The 22,672-nt window shown below is 46.6% G+C and overlaps 1 protein-coding gene across 4 annotated transcripts in view; it reads right to left on the bottom strand.

Moving 5' to 3' along the window:
- Positions 1-13,458, bottom strand: part of C2H11orf65 (chromosome 2 C11orf65 homolog) — a 52,426-nt gene extending 38,968 nt beyond the window's left edge. For 2 of the 4 annotated variants that reach the window (XM_040340573.1, XM_040340576.1), the window contains exons 1-3: positions 13,178-13,458; positions 12,924-13,032; positions 4,395-4,512 (exon numbers count right to left, since the gene is read on the bottom strand). In XM_040340573.1, coding sequence (XP_040196507.1) covers positions 4,395-4,496 — 102 coding nt within the window. In that variant the 5' untranslated portion in view covers positions 4,497-4,512; positions 12,924-13,032; positions 13,178-13,458. The remainder of the gene's footprint in view (positions 1-4,394; positions 4,513-12,923; positions 13,033-13,177) is intronic. The other 2 variants (XM_040340574.1, XM_040340575.1) reach the window with 2 other exon arrangements.
- Between the last annotated feature and the right edge of the window lie 9,214 nt (positions 13,459-22,672).

Genomic DNA, 22,672 nt, shown 5'->3' with positions numbered 1-22,672 from the left:
ACACATAAAACATTTGAATGAGGACGTGGCAACAAAAAAGGTCCTAAAGTGGTAAGTGCTTCTAGGAATTGGATCAGTGGTGCATCCTACACCTGCTCCCAATCTTCACCACACATGAGGCACTCTCCCCCTCCGGGGTACTAGTTTCTGGTCCAAAGAAGCGCCCATGTTGCTATACGCGGCGTCAGAGTACTCCTTCCTTTTTGGTTACAGTAACGCCATTGTAGCCACACCCTGACTGGTTTCATCACTAATCGACTTACCTATTTGCAGCCATTTTCTTGCCTTTATCCGGCCCTCGAGGCACTATTCTTCCCACTGACACCAACAAGGAGGCAGCATTCCTTCCACTGATACCCAACAGTGGGGAAACATTCCACTCACCAACATCAGCAATAGGGCATTTTTACTTCCACTAACACCAATGATGGGACAATGGGCCAGATCCACAAAAGAGATACGACGGAGTAACTGCTGTTACTCCGTCGTATCCCTGGTCCTAACTATGGAACTGATCCACAGAATCAGTTTTCCATAGTTAGGGAGAAGATCCGGCATGTGTAATTGAATTACACTGCCGGATCTTAGGATGCAGTACCGCATCCGCCACTGGGGGCATTTCGTGTCGAAATGCTGCCTCGGGTATGCAAATTAGCACTTACGGAGATCCACTAAGCTTTTCTGCTTCGTTTTTTCTCCGTAAGTATTAAGTTGCATACGCAAAATTAGGGCTGCTTTTACATGGTGTAAAGTTAGTACACCATGTAAAAGCAGACCCTTCTGTCCAGCGACGCGTTTTTTTTTCAAATTTGAATTTTATTTTTTCGTGCCGTATCTTTTTTTTTTCCCGACGCAACTTTATTGACCCGTCGCAATCCACAAAGCCCGGCGTAACGTAATTTCGCGCTATGCATGTCGGGAAAATGACGTCACGAGCATGCGCAGTACGGCCGGCGCGGGAGCGCGCCTCATTTAAATGGGAATCGCCCCCATGAAATGAGGAACGCCTTGCGCCGGCGAAATTTAAGTTACACGGGCAGAAATTTCTAGGTAAGTGCTTTGTGGATCGGGCACTTAGGTAGAAATTTTAAGGCAGTGTAACTTAAATTAGAATTTCGCCGTTACGCCGGGTCTTTGTGGATTTGGCCCTAAATGCTTACTTCCTTTCAGTCCGGCCGGGAACAGGAAACTGAATCTCCTGTAGCGCAGGGACCCGGCCGGTGTTCTGCCGAATAAGTTCTGCCCTGGGGATAAGGACCCCCCTTGTACTGCGCATGCGCGACGCCGAGTCTCTGAAAATACGGCAGGACACCTGACTGACAGGAGGAAGAGGAGCTTGGCCACGCTACAGGTAAGAAGGGGAGGTGAGAATAGAACAAAACATGGGGGGGAACTATCATTTCAACCTGCAGATATACATATTCCTCCCACTGGCATCTTTATGCTTCCCACATTGCTTTTATTCATATTTTACCATTTTGTGATAACTTTTATTGGCTATATTTACACTGATTTGTAAGATATTTTTATAAATAAACCTCATTGGTTGATCTACACCATATGGAGCCCTCTTTTATATTTCATGCTATGCTGGGGCACTAGTGATTCATCTTGCCCCACCATCACCACTTCCATCCACCCAGTTGTTGGTTTTCTGCTTGCTGTGGTTCTGCGATGTGCATGCGGGGGGGGGGGGCTCCATGTCCATTTTGCTTGGGGCCCCCTAATTCCTTCAAACGGCCCTGACTGCGGCCCATGGGACGATTGCAGCCCTTTTCTTGCCTTTATCCAGCCCTCGAGGCACTATTCTTCCCACTGACACCAACAAGGGGGCAGCATTCCTTCCACTGATACCCAACAGTGGGGAAACATTTCACTCACCAACATCATCAATGGGGCATTTTTACTTCCACTAACACCAATGATGGGACAATATTCCTCCCACTGACCCTATAATTGGGCCTAATTCCTCCCACTGATATAAACAATTAGGCACTATTCCTCCCACTAATGCCAATGATGGGACACTATTCCTACCACTAATGCCAATGATGGGGCACTATTCCTCCCACTAATGGCAATGATGGGGCACTATTCCTCCCACTAATGCCGATGATGGGGCACTATTCCTCCCACTAATACCAATGATGGGGCACTATTCCTCCCACTAATGCCAATGATGGGGCACTATTACTCCCAATAAATGCCAATGATGGGGCACTATTCCTCCTACTAATGCCAATTATGGGGCACTATTCCTCCCACTAATACCAATGATGGAGCACTATTCCTCCCACTAATACCAATGATAGAGCACTATTCCTCCCACTAATGCCAATGATGGGGCACTATTACTCCCACTAATGCCAATGATGGGGCACTATTACTCCCACTAATGCCAATGATGGGGCACTATTACTCCCACTAATGCCAATGATGGGGCACTATTCCTCCCACTAATACCAATGATGAAGCACTATTTCTCCTCCTACTGACTACAGGCACTATGTAGTTTTTTTTACTCCTACTGACGCTGGGGCATTTTATACTTCCACTAGCCACAGTCTAAAGGACAGTAAACCGGCCCTTTGTTTAGAAAGTTTGGAGACCCCCTGCTTTAGGCAGTGCTGTACTTCACAATATTTTCAAGAAAGGACCTTATAGCTCATTTAGAACTACCTCACTATAATCTTAATGGCTTAAGAGTTCAAGGAAAGCAGAAGGCCAAGAACTAGTCACTAGTATTGCCTGTAGACCCTCTGCAACCAAGAAAGCAGAATTCCATAGACTGAATTAAGTACCAAGATCCTTGCACTGCAAGTCCTCAGGCAGAGGTTCCTCTCCAGCAGAGAGGAAGCAGCAGTGCCCTGGATGATCTCACACTGCAGATATACAATTATGAGGCTCAAGGCACGAGTGTGTCTAGGTGCAGGAATTGTACTACCAATTTTCAGGATGAATTTAGAGCATAAAGTAAATTTTCACTTTGGGTGTAGGTCCCCTCAACTGTATCATTTTAACTGTAGGAAAAAGAGGAAACAAAAATGTTTTTTTCCCCTGCAGTTACAATCACGGAGTGATCAGACAAGGGACAGTAAGTGGGCCTTAAATAGAGCATCCGATTTTTTTTTTTTTTACGGCTTGTGGTTCACAATATGCTTTATCTTCCTTAAAGTTTGCTTTTACCTGAAGTTCTGCACACAAGCTGCACAATATAGGATAAGGGCTCATAGCAAGTATTCTTAGTATCGAGTACAGTAAAACCTTGGTTTGCGAGCAAAATTTGTTCCAGAAACATGCTTGTAATCCAAAGCACTTGTATATCAAAGCATTTTTTTTACAGCGTATAAAAGAGAAAAGAGGCACCTCTTAAGCCCTGTATCCACGATCGGATACCTGATGGAATCTAATCCGATGGATTTTTTCGCCGGATATCCGATGAAGCTGACTTTCATCAGTCTTGCCTACACACCATCAGTCAAAAATCCGACCGTGCCAAAACGCGGTGACGTAAAACACTACGATGTGCTGAGAAAAATTAAGTTCAATGCTTCCGAGCATGTGTTGACTTGATTCTGAGCATGCGTGGATTTTTCTCCGATGGAGTTCCACACAGATGATCGGATTTTTCTATCAGTTTTTTATCCATAGGAAAAATTTAAAACATGTTCTATTTTTTTTCACCGATGAAAAAAAGACTGATGGGGCCCATACACGATCGGTTTGTCCGATGAAAACAGACTGTTTTCATCAGACAAACTGATCGTGTGTACACGGCTTAAGTGTAGCAATACGTTGCTAAATGTTGTACCTTCATTAAATGTAACCATATTGCTTAGAGGCTCCTCTCTTCTTTTTTATACTCAGTTGTGACATGACGCTACTCTTATATCAAGACATCATTTGTATATCAAGGCAAAATTTATTAAAACATTTTGCTTTTCTTGCAAAATGCTCTCAAACCAAGTTACTCTCAAACCAAGGTTTTACTGTATTGACCTTTGGGAGAGCCTTGCATTCCTGGGCAAATATGCCCCAATTCTGCTGTGGTTGTGTAGTGATATTCTTATTACTATGCCAGAATAAAAAAAAAATCTCCGTTCATCTATTTTTGAACAGATGCTATAAACACAGCTCTAAGGACAAAAATGTGCAAATCATATTTTATGAAACTATTAACATAGCTCTATATAAATTACTATGCTTACACAAACACCTGTAATATGTATGACATGGGGCCTTGGTATTTTATTAAAGAAAAATAATTTATGCTTAATTGGATGTTAACAAGACTTCCATATATAGTGTCCTGAACACGGTCATAATTGTGCACAGCTGATGTGACACGGAGGCCATTATCCACATCATAAAACATATTTGTCTTTAATACTTACTAGAATCCTGCGGAACGCCCTCTGGATTACACGAGCGGCTTTGTCCTGCTCCACACCGTACACATCAGGACAACTTGTCACTGAACCACTCAGGTCTTCCATTGTGATTTGTTCACCGCTAAAACATAAAGTTGTAATGGAAGTCATGAGCTATGATGACAATATATATATATTTTATTTACTACTTTATTTACTTGGTGTAAAAAGAAGTATCTGCAAAGAAGATAGTAGATACTCACCTATGCTGCTGACCACTGCTACGATGAAGAGAAACCATTGAGTGAAGTTTCTTTAAAAAACGACACTTCTAAGGCCCCGTACACACGGTCGGACCAAACCGATGAGACTGGCCCGTCGGACCGTTTTCATCGGTTCACCTCTGAAGTGGCCGTACGGCCTGATATGTGTACACACCATCAGTCCAAAATCCGATCGGGTCAGAACGCGGTGACGTCAAACACACAACGTGCTGAATAAAACAAAGTTCAATGCTTCCAAGCATGCGTCGACTTGATTCTGAGCATGCGCGGGTTTTGAACCGATGCTTTTCTGTACTAACCATCGGTTTGGTCCGATGGGGCAGCGGTCCATCGGTTTGGTTTTGAAGCATGTTTAGAAATTTTGGACCGAAGGAAACCAGACCAGCCTATACACACGGTCGGTTTGGTCCGATGAAAATGAACTTCAGTTAATTCTCAGGGGACCAAACCGACCGTGTGTACGGGGCCTAAGAGTGTCAGTTTTCTGTGTCCTCACTGCACTCAGAACAGTAGCAGTATGAACTGCTGAGTACAGTGAGGGACAGAGCAGATAGACACTCCTAGAAGTCATCAGGAGACGACTGTCTCTTCCGAGTTTTGTAGCCAGCCCCTGATGTCATGCTGCTGGGTCCACTTACAGCCCATTGTGTGCTCCTGCCCCTGCAGCCTCCTGGGATATGTGACATGAATATCTCAGGAGTCTGCGGGACAGGGACATGTCATTCTCACCTAGACAAGAATGGCTGTGGGAGGGCAGGGCTGGATGAAAAAAAATGTAAACAAATAGAAGCATATATTATGGAGGAAGAGATAAGTGAAGGAAGCTAAAAGTAGATCTGAGAGGGGAAGGTAATCTGTACTAAACCCATCGATTTAAAGGTTTCAAAAAACAGTTACATTCCTGACATGCCAGGAATTCTGTCACATTTGCTTGTTAAACTATTAAATGGCTGGTGTCATAACTGATCATATGTGCAGTACAATGGCCGTTGCAGATCAAACAGAGGCCAAGATGGCAGTTTCCTTGGCTGAAATAGACAGAAGGGTTTAGTTTTGCTTTAAATACTTTTTTTGCAGCTACTTCTTTTGCCAGTGAGCTTGTTTGGTTGGTGGAGTCATAATAAAGTGAAACTCTGGGCAAACAGTTTAATGTACAGTTTAACTAGCTTGGTCATAATTTGTCTATAGGCTGGGCAGGAAATTCACTGTTACGGGTGAATGTCATATAATGTCCTTCTGGAACGTACCTCGAGTGCGCCCCTCGGTCCACGCTGCAGTACGATCTGTCACCTGCTGTGTCCACCAGACACAGCTAATGACCGATCAGTGTACTGGCTGCTGCTGGTATCATGTGACTGCTGTGACCAAACCAAAAAATTGGTAAAAATATGACAACTTCAAAAAACTCGCCATGCCTCTTACTAAATACCTCGGACTGTCTACTTTTTCAAAAAAGGGATCATTTGGGTACGTTTTCAGGCCTCAAGAAATGAGATCAGTACATCAGGATTGATCAATTTTTCAGATATAGACCACAGTTTGTGCCCCCACAGCTTCTTGATGTGGGGGTACTTGGCAGGAGGGAGGGGCCAGGAGCTCCAGCCCTGATCCTCTGATTGAGGCTGCTCTGTGCAAACCACTGCACAGAGCAGGTAAGTATAACACGTTTGTTATTTTTAAATGAAGAAAACAGACATTAGTTTCACTTTAAAGAGGTGGAGATTTAGTCAAAGATCAAGGAAAGCTGCAGGTACACTGCACCCGTGATGTGGGTAAACCACAGCACATCAGTTTGAAAGCAGCCCTATACTATTATGCCCAGTGTATTTCTTCACACTGACTCACTCCACGTGGGACAGGAGCCAGCACAACAGAGGAAGTATCAGCTTATGCGACTCTTGCTCCCTACTACAGCTTCACCTTTACAAGTAATTCCTCTGCATTGGACTCTGATGCTCTAGGATGGGGGGACAGAAATCCCAGACTGCGATATACCAGTCACCTGGCCGCATTCTACAGGTTGCTGACCCCTAAATTACTGAATAAACAGAATTTTTTTTATCTGCAGTTACTTTTGAACAATTACTGCTCAGAAAAAGTGTGTTTTGTTTAGTGTTTTTTTTTTTGTGTCAAAGGATTGCGAGAAAAAATAATTATTGTTGCAAGACAATATCACAAAAATAAAGCCTTGTTTGATCTAAAAAAACAAAAAAAAAAAACAATATACATTATATTGCCAAAAGTATTGGGATGCCTGCCTTTAGAGCCGGTTCACACTGCAGCGGCACGACTTCGGGGGCGACTCTGCAAGTCGTCCTGAAGGCAACTTCAGAGGCGATTAGCAAAATGACTTCTGTATTGAAGTCAATGCAAATCGCCCCGAGCCGCCCTCAAAGTCGTACAAGAACCAGTGGAGGTCCGTCCATAGGGGGCGCCCGGGCGCCGCCCCCCCCCTCCTGTAGTCACAAAAAAAAAACGGGCCCTTTAAGAATTTTTATTTTACTTGTTCTGTCATTTTACTTTAACTTTAACTGCAGTTGTGGCGGCCGTCTATAGAGGGCGCTGCAGCGCCACCCTCTCTCGCAAATAACATACATTCATGTATTGCATGAATGTATGTTGTTATTGTTGTCAGCTGCCTCTGGACCTTAGGGCGCCGATTACATGAATGGCTGAGCGGAAGTGCGGCTCTGATAGGCTTTCCAAGTACAGCCCTCTGGCTCTCGGAAGTCTATGTAAGGAACGCAGCCTACTTGCGTTCCTTAAATAAGACTGACGGCCGTTTCAGCCAATCAGGTTCCGAATTCTTGTTATTGGTAACCTGATTGGCTAAAGCGTCACCAAGGCAGGAGAAGATTGAAGACATCGCTTCCTGTTTTCTCTCTGAAGTATGAGGACGGAGCGGACCAGTGGAAGAAGACACAAGGAGCCTGGAGGACAACATTTGATGGGGGGGGGGGGGCTGCATTTGATAGGAGGAGGATGCATTTGATGGGGGACAGGCTGCATTTGATGGGGGACAGGCTGCATTTGATGGGGGGGAAGGCTGCATTTGATGAGGCGGACAGGCTGCATTTGATGAGGCGGACAGGCTGCATTTGATGAGGCGGACAGGCTGCATTTGATGGGGGGGACAGGCTGCATTTGATGGGGGGGACAGGCTGCATTTGATGGGGCGGACATGCTGCATTTGATGGGGGGGACAGGCTGCATTTGATGGGGGGGGACAGGCTGCATTTGATGGGGGGGACAGGCTGCATTTGATGGGGGGGACAGGCTGCATTTGATGGGGGAGACAGGCTGCATTTGATGGGGGGGACAGGCTGCATTTGATGGGGCGGACAGGCTGCATTTTGATGGGGGGGGGGGACAGGCTGCATTTGACGGGGGACAGGCTGCATTTGATGGGAGGGGCAGGCTGCATTTGATGGGGGGGCCTGCATTAAATGGGGGGGGAGGCTGCATTTGATGGGGGAGAAGGGCTGCATTTGATGTGACACAGGGCTGCATTTGATGTGACACAGGGCTGTATGTAAGGAGGGACTCCGCTGTGGGCACCTGATGGCAGGCGACACGCTCAGGGCTCCCACTGATTCTGCATTATGGTGAGTTGAATGATTTAATTTTATATTACAATGTAATAATAGAAATAATGTGCTTCAATCATCCTGACACCATAACAACCATGGTGCCGGGATGATTGAAGTATCTTTATCTGCTGAATGTTAAACTTTCTAGAATACACATATTTATATATATATCTCTCTCTCTCCACACCACCTTAGAGCTACGCCCACTATTTTGCTGAACCACACCCATTTCCACCAAGTGGGAGGGGTCAAAAAGGAAGGGCGGGGTCTGGCGCCCCCCCATCCTAAAACTTCACCAGCCGCTACTGACAAGAACCTTTTTCTAAGTCGGAGCGACTTGCGTCGCTCCTATTAGAACGGTTCTATTGCATAGAATGGGACGCGACTCGTCAGGCGGCCCAGTGTTAACCGGCTCCTACATTAACTTTAGGGGTAAGGGGACTGTTTTAGGTTTTGCTGGAATTCTACTTTAACCACTTTTCCTCCCACAGCTATAGACCAGACCAACTTTTGCAATTCTGCTACAGACTTGTTTGTTCTATGATATATTTGTTATTTAAGATAATAAGGTAACACATACTGTATTCCAGAAAAACCTAACTTCTCCTAAAACTGTCCCCATACCCCTTCTAACACCTATGCTAACTAATCTGCAGAAGAAAGATATAGTAAGATATATAATTACCCTTTTTCAGGCCATTCCGGTTTGGTTACGTAATCCAGCTCTCCTGTGTTCGCCAGTGCCGCTGCAGGGGAGAGGAGGGACTGCTGACAACAGATGGATCATTAAAGCCTATGAGTGATGTCACCACTCCCGGCATAACCAGCCGTTGTCAGAATGCCCTCTCTATTGCTGTGCTGCTGGCCAGGGCTGCTGTTAGAAATCACGGGGCCCTGTACAGCCTACCTGACAGGGCCCCCTTAAATATATCAAAACAACATTTTCACAATAAATATACTAAAATCATTCTTAGCGGACACAAAGATAACAGAGAAGCTGTGTGAATTGGCCCTTTTTTTAAATCGTTTTTTTTACATTTTTGAACAAAAACATTTTATAATTTTAAAAAGTTGAAATGTTTTTTAAAATGATTTTATTTTACAATTTTTACAAATAATTTTTGAACAATTTTTCTTTTTTTTACAAGGGATTAAAACAATACAGGGTTACAATTTGTTAGCCGACAGTGTCTGTGTCTCTCCCTACAGCAGCTGGAAATTGGCGGGGGGAAGTGAAACCGTTTTTTAGCTGTTGCAGAGAGCCACACAGGGCATCCTGTAATTGCCCTTCCTTCTCTCTGGTGTTTGGGCCCCCCTCTGTGCCTGGGGCCCCCTACAGGAGGACTGGTGGTCCCCCCCTATCAACGGCCCCGCTGCTGGCTGGCACAGGGGAGATCACTAGACCAAAGAGGCCTGAAAAAAAATTCTTACACAGGTAGTCAGAATAGGTGTTAGGAGAGGGGAGGGGACAGTTTTAAGATTACCTTGATACATCCCTGAATTCTACTTTATGTTTATTCTACTTTACTTTATTTATATAAGAAAATTAGATTTAGATTGTGATGTTCCTAACCTCCCTATACAAAATTATTTTGTAATGGTACTGTCTCCCTTTATATTGTAAAGCACTGCACAAACTGTGGCGCTATATGATGTATAATGATAATATCAGTAGTGGGGTCAGTGGCGGGACAAGGTCATCCACCACAAGATGCCAAACAGTGCCCCCCCCCCCCCCCACATTCATGATGTGCAAGCTTAGGGGATCAAATGCCTAGTAGTCTCTCAGTTGTCAAAATTCACTGTGCAGCTCAATTTTAACACTGGGCACATGCTTGTTGATGGCTTTCTCCTCCACTCCTGACTCTCTCCTGGATACTTCTCCACTCAGTGGTACGGGCTGTGCTCCCTTTCCCCTCCTCCTTCCTGCTAGTGCAGCTCCTGTGAACACCACTGCCTGCTTGTTAATACAGGAATGCTACACTGTTACAAAGGAGGAGGGGGAGTCTGCACCACGTCCTGGCTCTCTCCTCCTCTCCTTGCTTCTCCCAATGCTGGGTTGAAAGGAGTAGTGATGCTGTTGTCACTACTCCTGTCAGTCTTGTAACAGAAGGAAAGTGCCCCCATCCCTACAGTAAACCATTACGCCAAGGCAGCCGTCCCTACCGCTTACCCCTGAGTGGGGTTATGGCATACCTCCAGGGGCGGACTGACAACTCATGGGGCCCCCGGGCAATAGAAGATTATGGGGCCCCTGGGCTTACAGATGGCCACCATGCCAGGAGGCAGTGCAGAGGCGGGGCAGCTAAAATCTCGGGATTTTCACATCAAAAGCATGTTGGTTTCGGACATATCAGGGACAGATGTAAAAAAAAACAAAAAAAAAAAAAACACACATTTTTACATACTGTCCCTGGTTTTACTGAGCCTGGCAACCCTGATGGGGCCCCTTAGTGGCATGGGGCCCTCGGGCAGTGCCCGAGTGCCTCAATGGTCAGTCCGCCCCTGCATACCTCCCAACTTTTTGAGGGACACCTATCAGCAAAAGTATGTAGGCATATGACACTGCCCCTGCCACGTCCATTTAAAGGAGAATTGTACAAAAAAGCAAGATTGGTTAAACCCAAAAGTGCTTTTTTTTACCACTACTATTCCTTTATATTGGCTTTTGGAATTTACAAATGCAGATATTTAGAAATCAGATCAAAGGTTTAGCGCTGGAAAACACTTTTTGATAGATAAAAAGTGCATTTTATATACATCTATATTAGGGTTGTCCCGATACCACTTTTTTAGGACTGAGTACAAGTACCGATACTTTTTTTCAAGTAGTCGCCGATACCGAATACCGATACTTTTTTTAAAATGTGTCCCCAAATGCAGCGACTTCCCCCCACAGATGCAGCCATGTATCCCCCCATCCAGCCATTGTCTCCCCCCATGCAGCCATTGTCTCCCCCCATGCAGCCATTGTCACCCCCCATGCAGCCATTGTCACCCCCCATGCAGCCATTGTCACCCCCCATGCAGCCATTGTCTCCCCCCATGCAGCCATGTATCCCCCCATCCAGCCATTGTCACCCCCCATCCAGCAATGTATTCCCCCAGCCATTGTCACCCCCCATGCAGCCATTGTCACCCCCCATCCAGCCAGCGTCACCCCCCATCCAGCCAGCGTCACCCCCCATCCAGCCAGCGTCACCCCCCATCCAGCCAGCGTCACCCCCCATCCAGCCAGCGTCACCCCCCATCCAGCCAGCGTCTCCCCCCAACCAGCCAGCGTCTCCCCCCAACCAGCCAGCGTCTCCCCCCATGCAGCAATGTATCCCCCCATCCAGCCATTGTCACCCCCCATCCAGCAATGTATTCCCCCAGCCATTGTCACCCCCCATGCAGCCATTGTCTCCCCCCATGCAGCCATGTATCCCCCCATCCAGCCATTGTCTCCCCCCATTCAGCAATGTCTCCCCCCATGCAGCCATTGTCACCCCCCATCCAGCAATGTATTCCCCCAGCCATTGTCACCCCCCATCCAGCCATTGTCACCCCCCATCCAGCCATTGTCACCCCCCATCCAGCCATTGTCACCCCCCATCCAGCCATTGTCACCCCCCATCCAGCCATTGTCACCCCCCATCCAGCCATTGTCACCCCCCATCCAGCCATTGTCACCCCCCATCCAGCCAGCGTCACCCCCCATCCAGCCAGCGTCTCCCCCCATCCAGCCAGCGTCTCCCCCCATGCAGCCATTGTCTCCCCCCATGCAGCCATTGTCACCCCCCATCCAGCAATGTATTCCCCCAGCCATTGTCACCCCCCATGCAGCCATTGTCACCCCCCATGCAGCCATTGTCATCCCCCATGCAGCCAGCGTCACCCCCCATCCAGCCAGCGTCACCCCCCATCCAGCCAGCGTCACCCCCCATCCAGCCAGCGTCTCCCCCCATCCAGCCAGCGTCTCCCCCCATCCAGCCAGCGTCTCCCCCCATCCAGCGTCACCCCCCCATCCAGCCAGCGTCACCCCCCATCCAGCCAGCGTCTCCCCCCATCCAGCCAGCGTCTCCCCCCATCCAGCGTCTCCCCCCATCCAGCCATGTCACGCTTACCTGCATCCCCGCTGCCGCCGACTGTGTAATACGCCGGGAACATTACAACTTTGAATCGCTGTAATGATTGGCGCCGCGCTGCGTATAGACACTCCCCCTCGCTCGGGATTGGACAGTTCACCCGAGCGAGGGGGAGTGTCTATGCGTGGTGCGAATCATTACAGCTATTCAAAGCTGTAATGTTCCCGGCGTATTACACAGTCGGCGGCAGCGGGGAACACAGCGTATTACACAGCGTATTACACAGTCGGCGGCGGATCGCGGCGGATTGCGGCTATGGTGGCGGCGGTCGGCGGCAAGTATTCTATTTGTGTATCGGGGCCGGGTATCGGCGTCTGAGTACCGCCGAAAAAACTCGGAATCGGTCCCGATACCGATACTAGTATCGGTATCGGGACAACCCTAATCTATATAGATCAGACCAAAACGAGGGACAAATGAGGAGGAATGAGGGACAGAGGGGCATTGCTCCAAATCAGGGACAGTTGGGAGCTATAGTATCCATCTACGTATATGTATGCATGCCCCCTAACTGCATATTATTACTCATTACAGAACTATTTGTGAAGCTACCTGCAGTTTCACATCCAGTTGTCACTCCCCAACAGGATGTACGTGATCTAGGACTTTCCTGGCAGGATCACCGGGAATTCATTTAATTAAAGCTTCAAATCTGAAAAGACTGAAAGAACATTTTGAGATGACATTGATATCAGGCTTCTGGGAGGTTTTAGTAATTGGGTTTTAATTTACTTTATACATATCTTCAATACAACAAAACATGAATGATTTCTGTAGATTAGAGTAACATGAGGACTCAGCCTTACCTGCACTGTGGTGTGCGATCATCAGACAGATCCTCCTGTACAGTACAAGGTGTCTGCTCTGCCAGGGAGATCCACAGCAAGGAAGTAATGATAAGTATGTGGAGGGCTTTTATTTCACCTAATACATGTAATAATAAAAGAGCATGCAGCAGCCCCTCTCCCTCCCTCCCTCCTGTAGTATCAGAGCTTCTCTCTGCACAATCAGTGAAATCAGCGGAGCAGACAACAGGGAATCACTGCAGCTCCATAGCAAGACATGTGGGATCTGCTCAGCGTCTGGTTGCCATAGCGACGCTCTGTCGACAGACAGGGAGTGGAGGCGACCATGTGATCAGATTTTGTCATGTGACTGGCTGCTATTATGTGTAAGAAAGTTAGTAGGAACATGAAAGAAGCACGTGACCTGTAGTGCTGGGACTTGTCTACACACAGATTCACTAAGTTTTAATACCAGCTACCACACATATAAAGCTTTCTTTTAGTGGTATTTAATCACTACTGGGGCTTTTATTTTTTTGCTCAACAAACAAAAAAGACCAAAAATAGTTTGTTATTTTTTTTTAGAAAACAGGTATTTTTTCCCTCTATTGATGTGTGCTGATGAAGCTGCACTGGTGGGCACTGATGAGGCTGCACTGGTGGGCACTGATGAGGCTGCACTGGTGGGCACTGATGAGGCTGCACCGGTGGGCACTGATGAGGCTGCACTGGTGGGCACTGACAATTTCTCCAATCCGTCAAAAACTCCAACAACGTCACTTCTGGTTTATTTAAACCCTTAGTAAATGGAGATTTTGATGTATTGGTGGTTGGACAAAACACCGACAACCGAATAGAGTCCAGTACAGGAAGACTGAGCTGTTTTGACAGCACATCGGCTAACAAGGACAAAGTTGTCGCCACCTCCTGGCGGCCATTTTGTTGGCTAGTATCAGAGTGGAGTAAGAATCTCCACTCATAATATCCTGCATCGGACTCTATTCGGTTGCCGGTGTTGTGTCCAACCACCAATTCTTCAAAAACTCCAATTACTGATGTTTTAACCACTTCCATACAGGGCATTTTCACCCCCTTCCCGCCCAGACAAATTTTTAGTTTTCAGCGCTTTCACACTTTGAATGACAATTGCGCGATTCTGGGGACCAGCTTTTTTCAAAGGGTAATGCTTGCAAACCAGAATCTGATCAACGCTCCCACTTAGTTAGTCTAGCGACCTCTCCGTTTTTTTTCCCGTTCAGCCTGCTGGGTTGAATGAAAAAAAAACTGAATGTGTGTTTCTGGCCTTACTAATAAAGAGGCAGGCAGCGACATGAATATCAGGAATTTTTGCAGGATGTTCCTTTGCTTTGCCCATGCAGGAAGAGAGCTGATCGGAGCTGTTGCGGTCACATGGCATTTATTATTAAAATGTTTATTAACCACTTCAGCCCCCGACCATTCGGCTGCCAAATGACCGGGCCACTTTTTGCGATTTGGCACTGCGTCGCTTTAACTGACAATTGTGCGGTTGTGCGACGTGACTCTCAAACAACATTTACGTCCCCCCCGCAAATAGAGCTTTCTTTTGGTGGTATTTGATCACCTTTGCGTTTTTTATTTTTTGCGCTATAAACAAAAGAAGAGCGTCAATTTTGAAAAAAACACAATATCTTTTACTTTTTGATTTAATAAATATCCCCAAAAATTAAAAAAAAAATGTTTTTTCTTAGTTTAGGTCGATACGTATTCTTCTACACATTTTTGGTAAAAAAAATCGCAATAAGCGTATTTGATCGGTTTGATCGGTTTGCGCAAAAGTTCTAGCATCTACAAAATAGGGAATAGAATTATGGCATTTTTTTTTTTTTACTAGTAATGGCGGCGATCTGCGATTTTTATTGTGACCGTGACATTGCGGCGAACATATCGGACACTTTTAAAAGAATAAAAGAACTAAAACCTGCGCTGGGACTGGAGTAGTAGGCTGCTGCCCCCCTGAAGTCTGTCCCCCTGATGGTAAAGGTAGATAAGTTGGGGTGGTGGCGCTGCCTGATGCACAGATAAAGGCAGAGCCCAACGGCCTATAGAAAACAGGCCAGTCTAGGCAGTGTCTAGTGCAACCCAAATGGCTATTAGTTAAATACCCAGCAGATGGAAGGGTCTGGAAACCCAATCAACAAATCAGCTGAGGGTGTAGTTTAGATACACATATATGAGTAATCTGCGTGCTGGTGTAGCTGCGTGCTGGTGGAGAGCTCAGAGTCTGTGGTAACAGGGCAGACTACGCAAGCTGCGTAGGGCCCCCGGATTGACTCGGGGCCCCGCTGGGAATCTCTTTGTATCGGAGTCGGATTCCTAAACATTGGCCGCCCGCGGCGCTGAATCAGTAGTGAGAGTCAGATGTCAGGTGACGTCATTGAGACGGCCGCCGCTAATGCTCATGGGAGCTGTAGTCCGCGAGCGGCTACTTGCTATAGCTCCCTGCTCCGGAGGGAGAGGGAAAGGGAGGGGAGGAAGAGTCGTCGGTCACTCTGAGGAGAGGTGAGCGGCACAGCAGTGGTGACGGTGAGATCGCATTTTGCCAGTGCAATGTTATGAGGTGAATGTTATGTGGTAAAAACAATAAAAACCTTGAATGTTATATGGGAAAAAAAAAAGACCCCTGAATGTTATGTGGTTAAAAAAAAAGACCCCTGAATGATATGTGGTAAAAAAAAAAAAAAAACCTGAATGTTATGTGGTAAAAAATAAAAAAAAACCCTGAATGTTATGTGGTAAAAAAAAAAAAAGACCCCTGAATGTTATGTGGTAAAAAAAAAAAGACCCCTGAATGTTATGTGGTAAAAAAAAAAGACCCCTGAATGTTATGTGGTAAAAAAAAAAAGACCCCTGAATGTTATGTGGTAAAAAAAAAAAGACCCCTGAATGTTATGTGGTAAAAAAAAAAAGACCCCTGAATGTTATGTGGTAAAAAAAAAAAGACCCCTGAATGTTATGTGGTAAAAAAAAAAGACCCCTGAATCTTATGTGGTAAAAAAAAACAAAAAAACTGAATGTTGTGTGGAAACAAACCCTGAATGTTATGTAGAAAAAAAAAAAAACCCTGAATGTTATGTGGTAAAAAAAACTGAATGTTCTTTCTCCCCTTCTTTCTTTCTCTCCTTCTTTCTTTCTCTCCCTCTTTCTTTCTCTCCATTTTCATTCTTTCTTTCTCTACCTCCATCTCTCATTCATCTCAGACTCCGACCACACCCCCGGGCCACGCCCATGTAAGCCACGCCCACTATTTCCCGCAAACACGCCCATTTTTCACCACCGTAGAGGGCCCCTTAGCAGAAGTTTGCTTAGGGCCCCAGGGAGGTCAGGATCGGCACTGTGTGGTAATCACATATAAGCAAACAAAGAACTATATATGGTAGATTCATGCATCAGTATCTGCCCTCATGAGCACATAGGTGGTGTATATAAGCAGAGATAATGGTGAATGCATACATCAATGTACTACCATCATGAGCACATCCTGAAAAAATATATATAAAGATGAAAACAAAAACAGCAAGCAGTAAGCAGTAATGTGGGATATAAACCAACAACAGTCCAGGGGCAATACTGACAGTCCAACTCCTGGTATGTTAGTAATCTATCAGATAGTCAGTCCACAATACTGTTGCTCAACACAGCATATACTTCTAATGCATTCAGGATAATGACATATATGGAGTCCAATCGGTTAGACCCTGTGAAGGGGGTGATCCTAACTGCACAGATGTGGAGTGGTCCCGGTGCTCCCCTCAGGGTTCCCCACTCACCAGACAAAGGTCCCCGCTTGGGGTAACAGGCATGCAGTAATTACTCCTGGGTGTCACCGGCTCACTCCACCTCTAGTACGATCGGCTTCCTTCCTGTTGGTCACAAGTGGGTCAGCTGTCCTGCAGGTGATGGTCCTCCAGTGTCTCCGTATCTCAGAAAAAAAGGAACTCCAATAGTGCAATATGTCTTGAATAAAATATATTATAAAATATATGTCTCCAAAAAATATCAGTCTCCGACATAGGAGTAGCTACGTTAAAAAAGCCACTCCGGAACCGGAGTTAAAACGACAAAAGACAAACAGCAAAAGTCCAGGGTCTGAAGCGTTTGGTCGGCCGAGTGTGGCGTGCGCTCCAACCACAACAACCACCGTACGCGGACCCGGAAATGACGTATGTGCGTATACGCCTGACGTACGTTTCGATAATTCGATCGTCTTCTGAGACTTTTGACACATTTTTGGGACCATTCATATTTATACAGCGATTAGTGCTATAAAACTGCACTGATTACTGTGTAAATGTGACTGGCAGGGAAGGGATTAACACTAGGGGGCACTGAAGGGGTTAATATGTTCCCTAAAGTGTGTTCTAACTGTAGGGGGGAGGGGACTCACAAGTGGAGGAGACCGATGTGTGTTCCTCTGTACTGGGAACACACATTGGTCTCCTCACCGCTGACAGGACATGGATCTGTGTGTTTACACACACAGATCCACACTCCTGCCGTGATTGCGGGCAATCGCGGGTGCCCGGCAGACATTGCGGCCGCCGGGCACGCGCACCGGGCCCCGAGCAATGCGGCGGGGGCACGCGCGCGTGCCCCCTAGCCGCCCGTGAAGGGAAGGACGTCATATGAGGGTTCCCGCCGACGTCATTTTACAATGACTCGGTAGGGAAAGTGTTAAAGAAACCGTAAGTTAAGTAGTTGGAGTTTCTGATGGGTTGGAGAATTTGACAGAACAGTGGCACTGATGGGCACTCATAAGGCGGCATTGGTGGGGGCACTGATGAGGCCGCACTGATAGGTGACACTGATGATGAAGCATTAATGGGCACTGATTGGCAGCACTAATGGATAATGATAGGTGGCACTGGTGGGCACTGCTGAAATTTGGAAGATGGGATAATGCGGACAGAGACAGAAGGTAGGTCAGGATGTACCAGAAAAAATAATTTTATTAAGTAGAAAATATCATGGATAACAATTACATAAAAAACTCATAAAAACATACATTTAAAAAATTTGTGCTAACAATTATACAGCTGCTGATATTATTGGGACACATCCAGGTTCCAGACATTAAGTCTCAATAGGGTGTGTTAAACCAAATTCCCAACATCTTTCGGGGGGAGGAACACGTTTTTTAAGAAAACGTATAAACTTCCTTCTTTAAGGGTTGTATATAGACACACTGGGCTGGATTCAGGTACATTTGCGCTTTTTTTGCGGAGGCGCAGGGCAACGTTTTTGCCCTGCGCCCCCGTAAATTTACTGCGCTGCCCTTGATTCACGGAGCAGTAGCTTCGTAAATTGCGTGGGAGCGCCGGCAAAATGCCCGGCGTAAGCGCGCGCAATTTAAATCATCCCGTAGGGGGCGGGAATCATTTAAATTAGGCGCGTTCCCGCGCCGATCGTAGAGCGAATGCTCCGTCGGGAAACTTTCCCGACGTGCATTGCGGCAAATGACGTCGCAAGGACGTCATTTGCTTCAAAGTGAACGTGAAGTGTCGTCCAGCGCCATTCACGAATCACTTACGCAAACTACGTACATTTGAAATTTCGCGACGCGGGAACGACGGGTATACGTAACATTGGCTGCCCCTGCTAATAGCAGGGGCAGCCTTACGCGAAAAACGCCGTACGGAAACGACGTAAACTGCGTACGCAGGGCTCGCGCAACGTTGTGAATCGGCGTTAGTATGCAATTTGCATACTATACGCTGAGCACAACGGGAACGCCACCTAGCGGCCATCGCAAGAATGCAGCCTAAGATATGCGTGGCATAAGAGCCTTATGCCGCGCATATCTTAGGCTGCAGTCTGCAGCTTAGTCTGCATCTTAGGCTGCAGTTCCTGAATCAGGAGCATTCGTTACACCGGGGCAAGTAAGCAATTGCGCCTGTGTAACTATGGTTACACAGGCGCAATTGCTTCTTGAATCCAGCCCACTGTTATGTTTCTATCAAGAGAGAGAAAGTATTGCATCAACATTGTAACAATTTTATAACAATGGTGGGGACTGCTTAGCAGTACTGATGGGCACTGGTAGGTGGCACTGGAGGGCACTGCTGAGCAGCAGTGACTGCCAGTGTGATGGACTGATGTCCCTTTTACATGTAGTCTTGTTTTCTCTCCTCATACTGTCAGCGTGACAAAAAAAAAAGCCTATTACTGGCTTCTGTTTACATCATATGATCAGCTGTCATTAACTGACCACTTGGTAAGGGTCTGGGATCAGCCCTTTACTCCGATCTGTGACCAGCTGAGTCCCAAGGTGATCACAGAGCGGGCCGTCCACACACTGTATGGGGCGTGCGGGCAGCGCGAGGATGGGAGGACATTCATGTATGTCCTCCTGCCAATTTAGGCCCACGCTGTAGCTGTCTTTCAGCTATAGTGGCTGTAAAGACAAAAGGCTTTTAACCTTCATGTATTCAATGCAGTAAGCTAAAAAACCTTTTGTATGCAGATTTCCCCACAACCCCCCTAATACATACCTGAGCCTGATCAGGATCCAGCGATGTGCATGAGAGCTGAGGCTCTCTCACGTCTCTTGCTCCTGATTGGTTCAGGTGCAGAAGCAGCCGTCATTGGCTCCCACTGCTTTTAATCAGAACCAGTGGGGAGGGAGCAGGGGCGTGGCCAAGTCCCACTCTGTGTGTTTGATGTACACTCAGAATGGGGCTCTGGAGCAAGCATGCACGAGTGCCCCCATAGCAAGTGGCTTGCTATGGGGGAACTCGGCGGGTGGATCCAGGAAGAGCTGGCAGGGGACCCGAGAAGAGAAGGATCAGGGTTGCACTGTGCAAAACCATTACACAGAGCGTGTAAGTATAACATGTTAGTTATTTACAACAACAAAAAAATTATTCCTTAGTCCCCATTCACACCTCCGCGACAAAACGCCCGACGCTGGACGCTCGTGCCGCTGGAGGGGAGAATTCCCATTGCTGTCTATGAGATGGTTCACATCTCATAGACGCCGTACGCCTGCAGCCTGAAAAAAAGTCCTGGACCCTTTTTTTCAGGCGGCATTGGCGTTCGGCCATACAAAGCAATGGGAAGGCTTTGTTAAAAAAAAAAAAAAAAGTTACACACTCGCGGCAAAATACGCCGCGTACGCGGCGTATCTTGTCGCGGAGGTGTGAATGCAGCCTTATACTTTAAGGGCTCATTCACACCCTTCCTATGTGGCGTGTTGTGGGTATACACTGCAATTAGGGCTCAGTCACACATGCTTTGGTCTCTAAAGAGTGATCCACACACGTTTGGATCACTGTTCAGAGAGCATTTGACAGGTGGTGAGGAGGCATTGTAAAGGGGGTGCAGTGTGTATGATGGGGCAGGAGGTGCAGGGGCATAGCTCCAAACTGACCCCTATTTAAAGAGTAAGGTGACAAGAATCCAGCGTGTTTCTGTAGCTGGATTCACAGGTGAATGTGGATAGTTGTGACCAAGCATTCCATGGAAAGCATTGACAGTGGAAGGAAAATGATAAATGGTTTTCCATTTTTTTTTACAAATAAATATCTGAAAAGTGTGGGGTGCATTTGTATTCAGCCCCCTTTACTCTGATACCCCTAACTAAAATCTAGTGGATCCAATTGCCTTCAGAAGTCACTTCATTAGTAAGTAGAGTCCACCTGTGTGAAATTTAATCTCTGTATAAATACAGCTGTTTTGTGAAGCCCTCAGAGGTTTGTTAGAGAATCTTAGTGAACAAACAGCATCATGAAGGCCAAGGAACACACCAGACAGGTCAGGGATAAAGTTGTGGATAAGTATGAAGCAGTGCTAGGTTATAAAAACATATAAAAAGAACAGAACTGTACCAAGATAGAGGATACGGTTCAAAGTACCACACAATAGAGCCACAGGGAAATAGTATTTCAAAAATACAAAAAGCAATTATCAAAAAAGTACAACATTTTAAGTAAACAAATCCTCCACCTTCCACCATCTAAAAGACAACGTTGTCTATACAAAATGGGCGTCTAGACACCATGCATGCATCCACATACACATTTACTATATAAATTGATTAGAGCATTCAAGTGTATATTGTGGCCACACCAATTCCAGGATAGTCCGGCAGATCTGGTATTAGAAGAGTAGCAGAAACTGCAATGACTCAAAAATCCAGAGGACTACAATCCATGGCTGGAAAGGAGCACATCAATATTTGTGGAGCTATGCAAGAAGGGCATAGGGCAAAATGCTGGTATCACAGACCCATGGAAGCTGGCCTCCAAATGAATCAGGAATGTGGAGATGAAACTACAATCATATGTAGTGGCTCAGAATGCGTGTCAGGTAATCACGAGTGAGGCATAGACAGATGGTGTGAATCTCTCATAAAATGCACAGTTAGCCATAGAGGGGAAAACAGCACAGTTCAATGTGCTTAACCACTTCCATACCAGGCACTTACGCACCTTCCCGCCCAAGCCAATTTTCAGCTTTCAGCACTGTCGCACTTTGAATGACAATTGCGCGGTCCTGCGACGTGGCTCCCAAACAAAATTGGCGTCCTTTTTTTCCCCAATAGAGCTTTCTTTTGGTGGTATTTGATATTTTTTTTTTGCGCAACAACTAAAAAAATACAAAAAATTTGAAAAAAAATTACGTTTTTATTTTTTTCTGTTAATTTTTTTGTAAATAAGTAAGTTTTCTCTTTCAATTACGGGCACTCATATGGCGGCACTTATGGGCACCGATGAGATGGCACTGATGGACATCGATGAGGTAGTACTGACAGGCACAGATGAGGTGGCACTGATTGGCGGCGCTGGTATGCGGCACTGATGGGCACACATAGGCGGCACTGATGGGCACACATAGGTGGCACTGATGGGCACACATATGCGGCACTGATGGGCACTCATGGGCGGCACTGATGGGCACTCATGGGCGGCACTGGGCACTCATAGGCGGCACAGATGGGCACTCATGGGCGGCACTTATGGGTGGCACTGATGGATACTTATGGGTGGCACAGATGGGCACTGATAGGTGGGCACTGGGCATGGATGGGCACTGTGGGGTGGCACTGATGGACACTGTGGGGTGGCACTGATGGACACTTGGGGTGGCACTGATGGACATTGTGGGGCAGCACTGATCTACCCATGTTGCCAGTCAGTGGCCATTTTTTTTTTTTAAGTGATTGGACACGGCTGATCACGTGGTAAAGAGTCTCCGCCACAGGGTGTTAGACTGACACCCCGCATCGCCGATCGCCGCGCTGCGCGCCCCCACGGGCACGTGCGGCATGAAATCCTGCAGGACATCCATGGACGTCCTGTCAGGATTTCACAACCATTTCCCGGACGTAAATCGGCTATAGGCCGGGCGGGAAGTGGTTAATCATAGTATAAGTACATATCTTGATGTCAGCTCAGATTTCCATAATGGCTTTGTAGAATTGATGCCAATGTCACCAATTCAGGCTTCCGCTGTCTCTCCTCGTGGCAGGGGCAGATC

The sequence above is a fragment of the Rana temporaria genome, chromosome 2 (assembly GCF_905171775.1).
Source record: "Rana temporaria chromosome 2, aRanTem1.1, whole genome shotgun sequence".
Taxonomy (NCBI): domain Eukaryota; kingdom Metazoa; phylum Chordata; class Amphibia; order Anura; family Ranidae; genus Rana; species Rana temporaria.
Note: the sequence above shows the minus strand (reverse complement) of the source record. Positions and strands in the feature narration are given on the sequence as shown.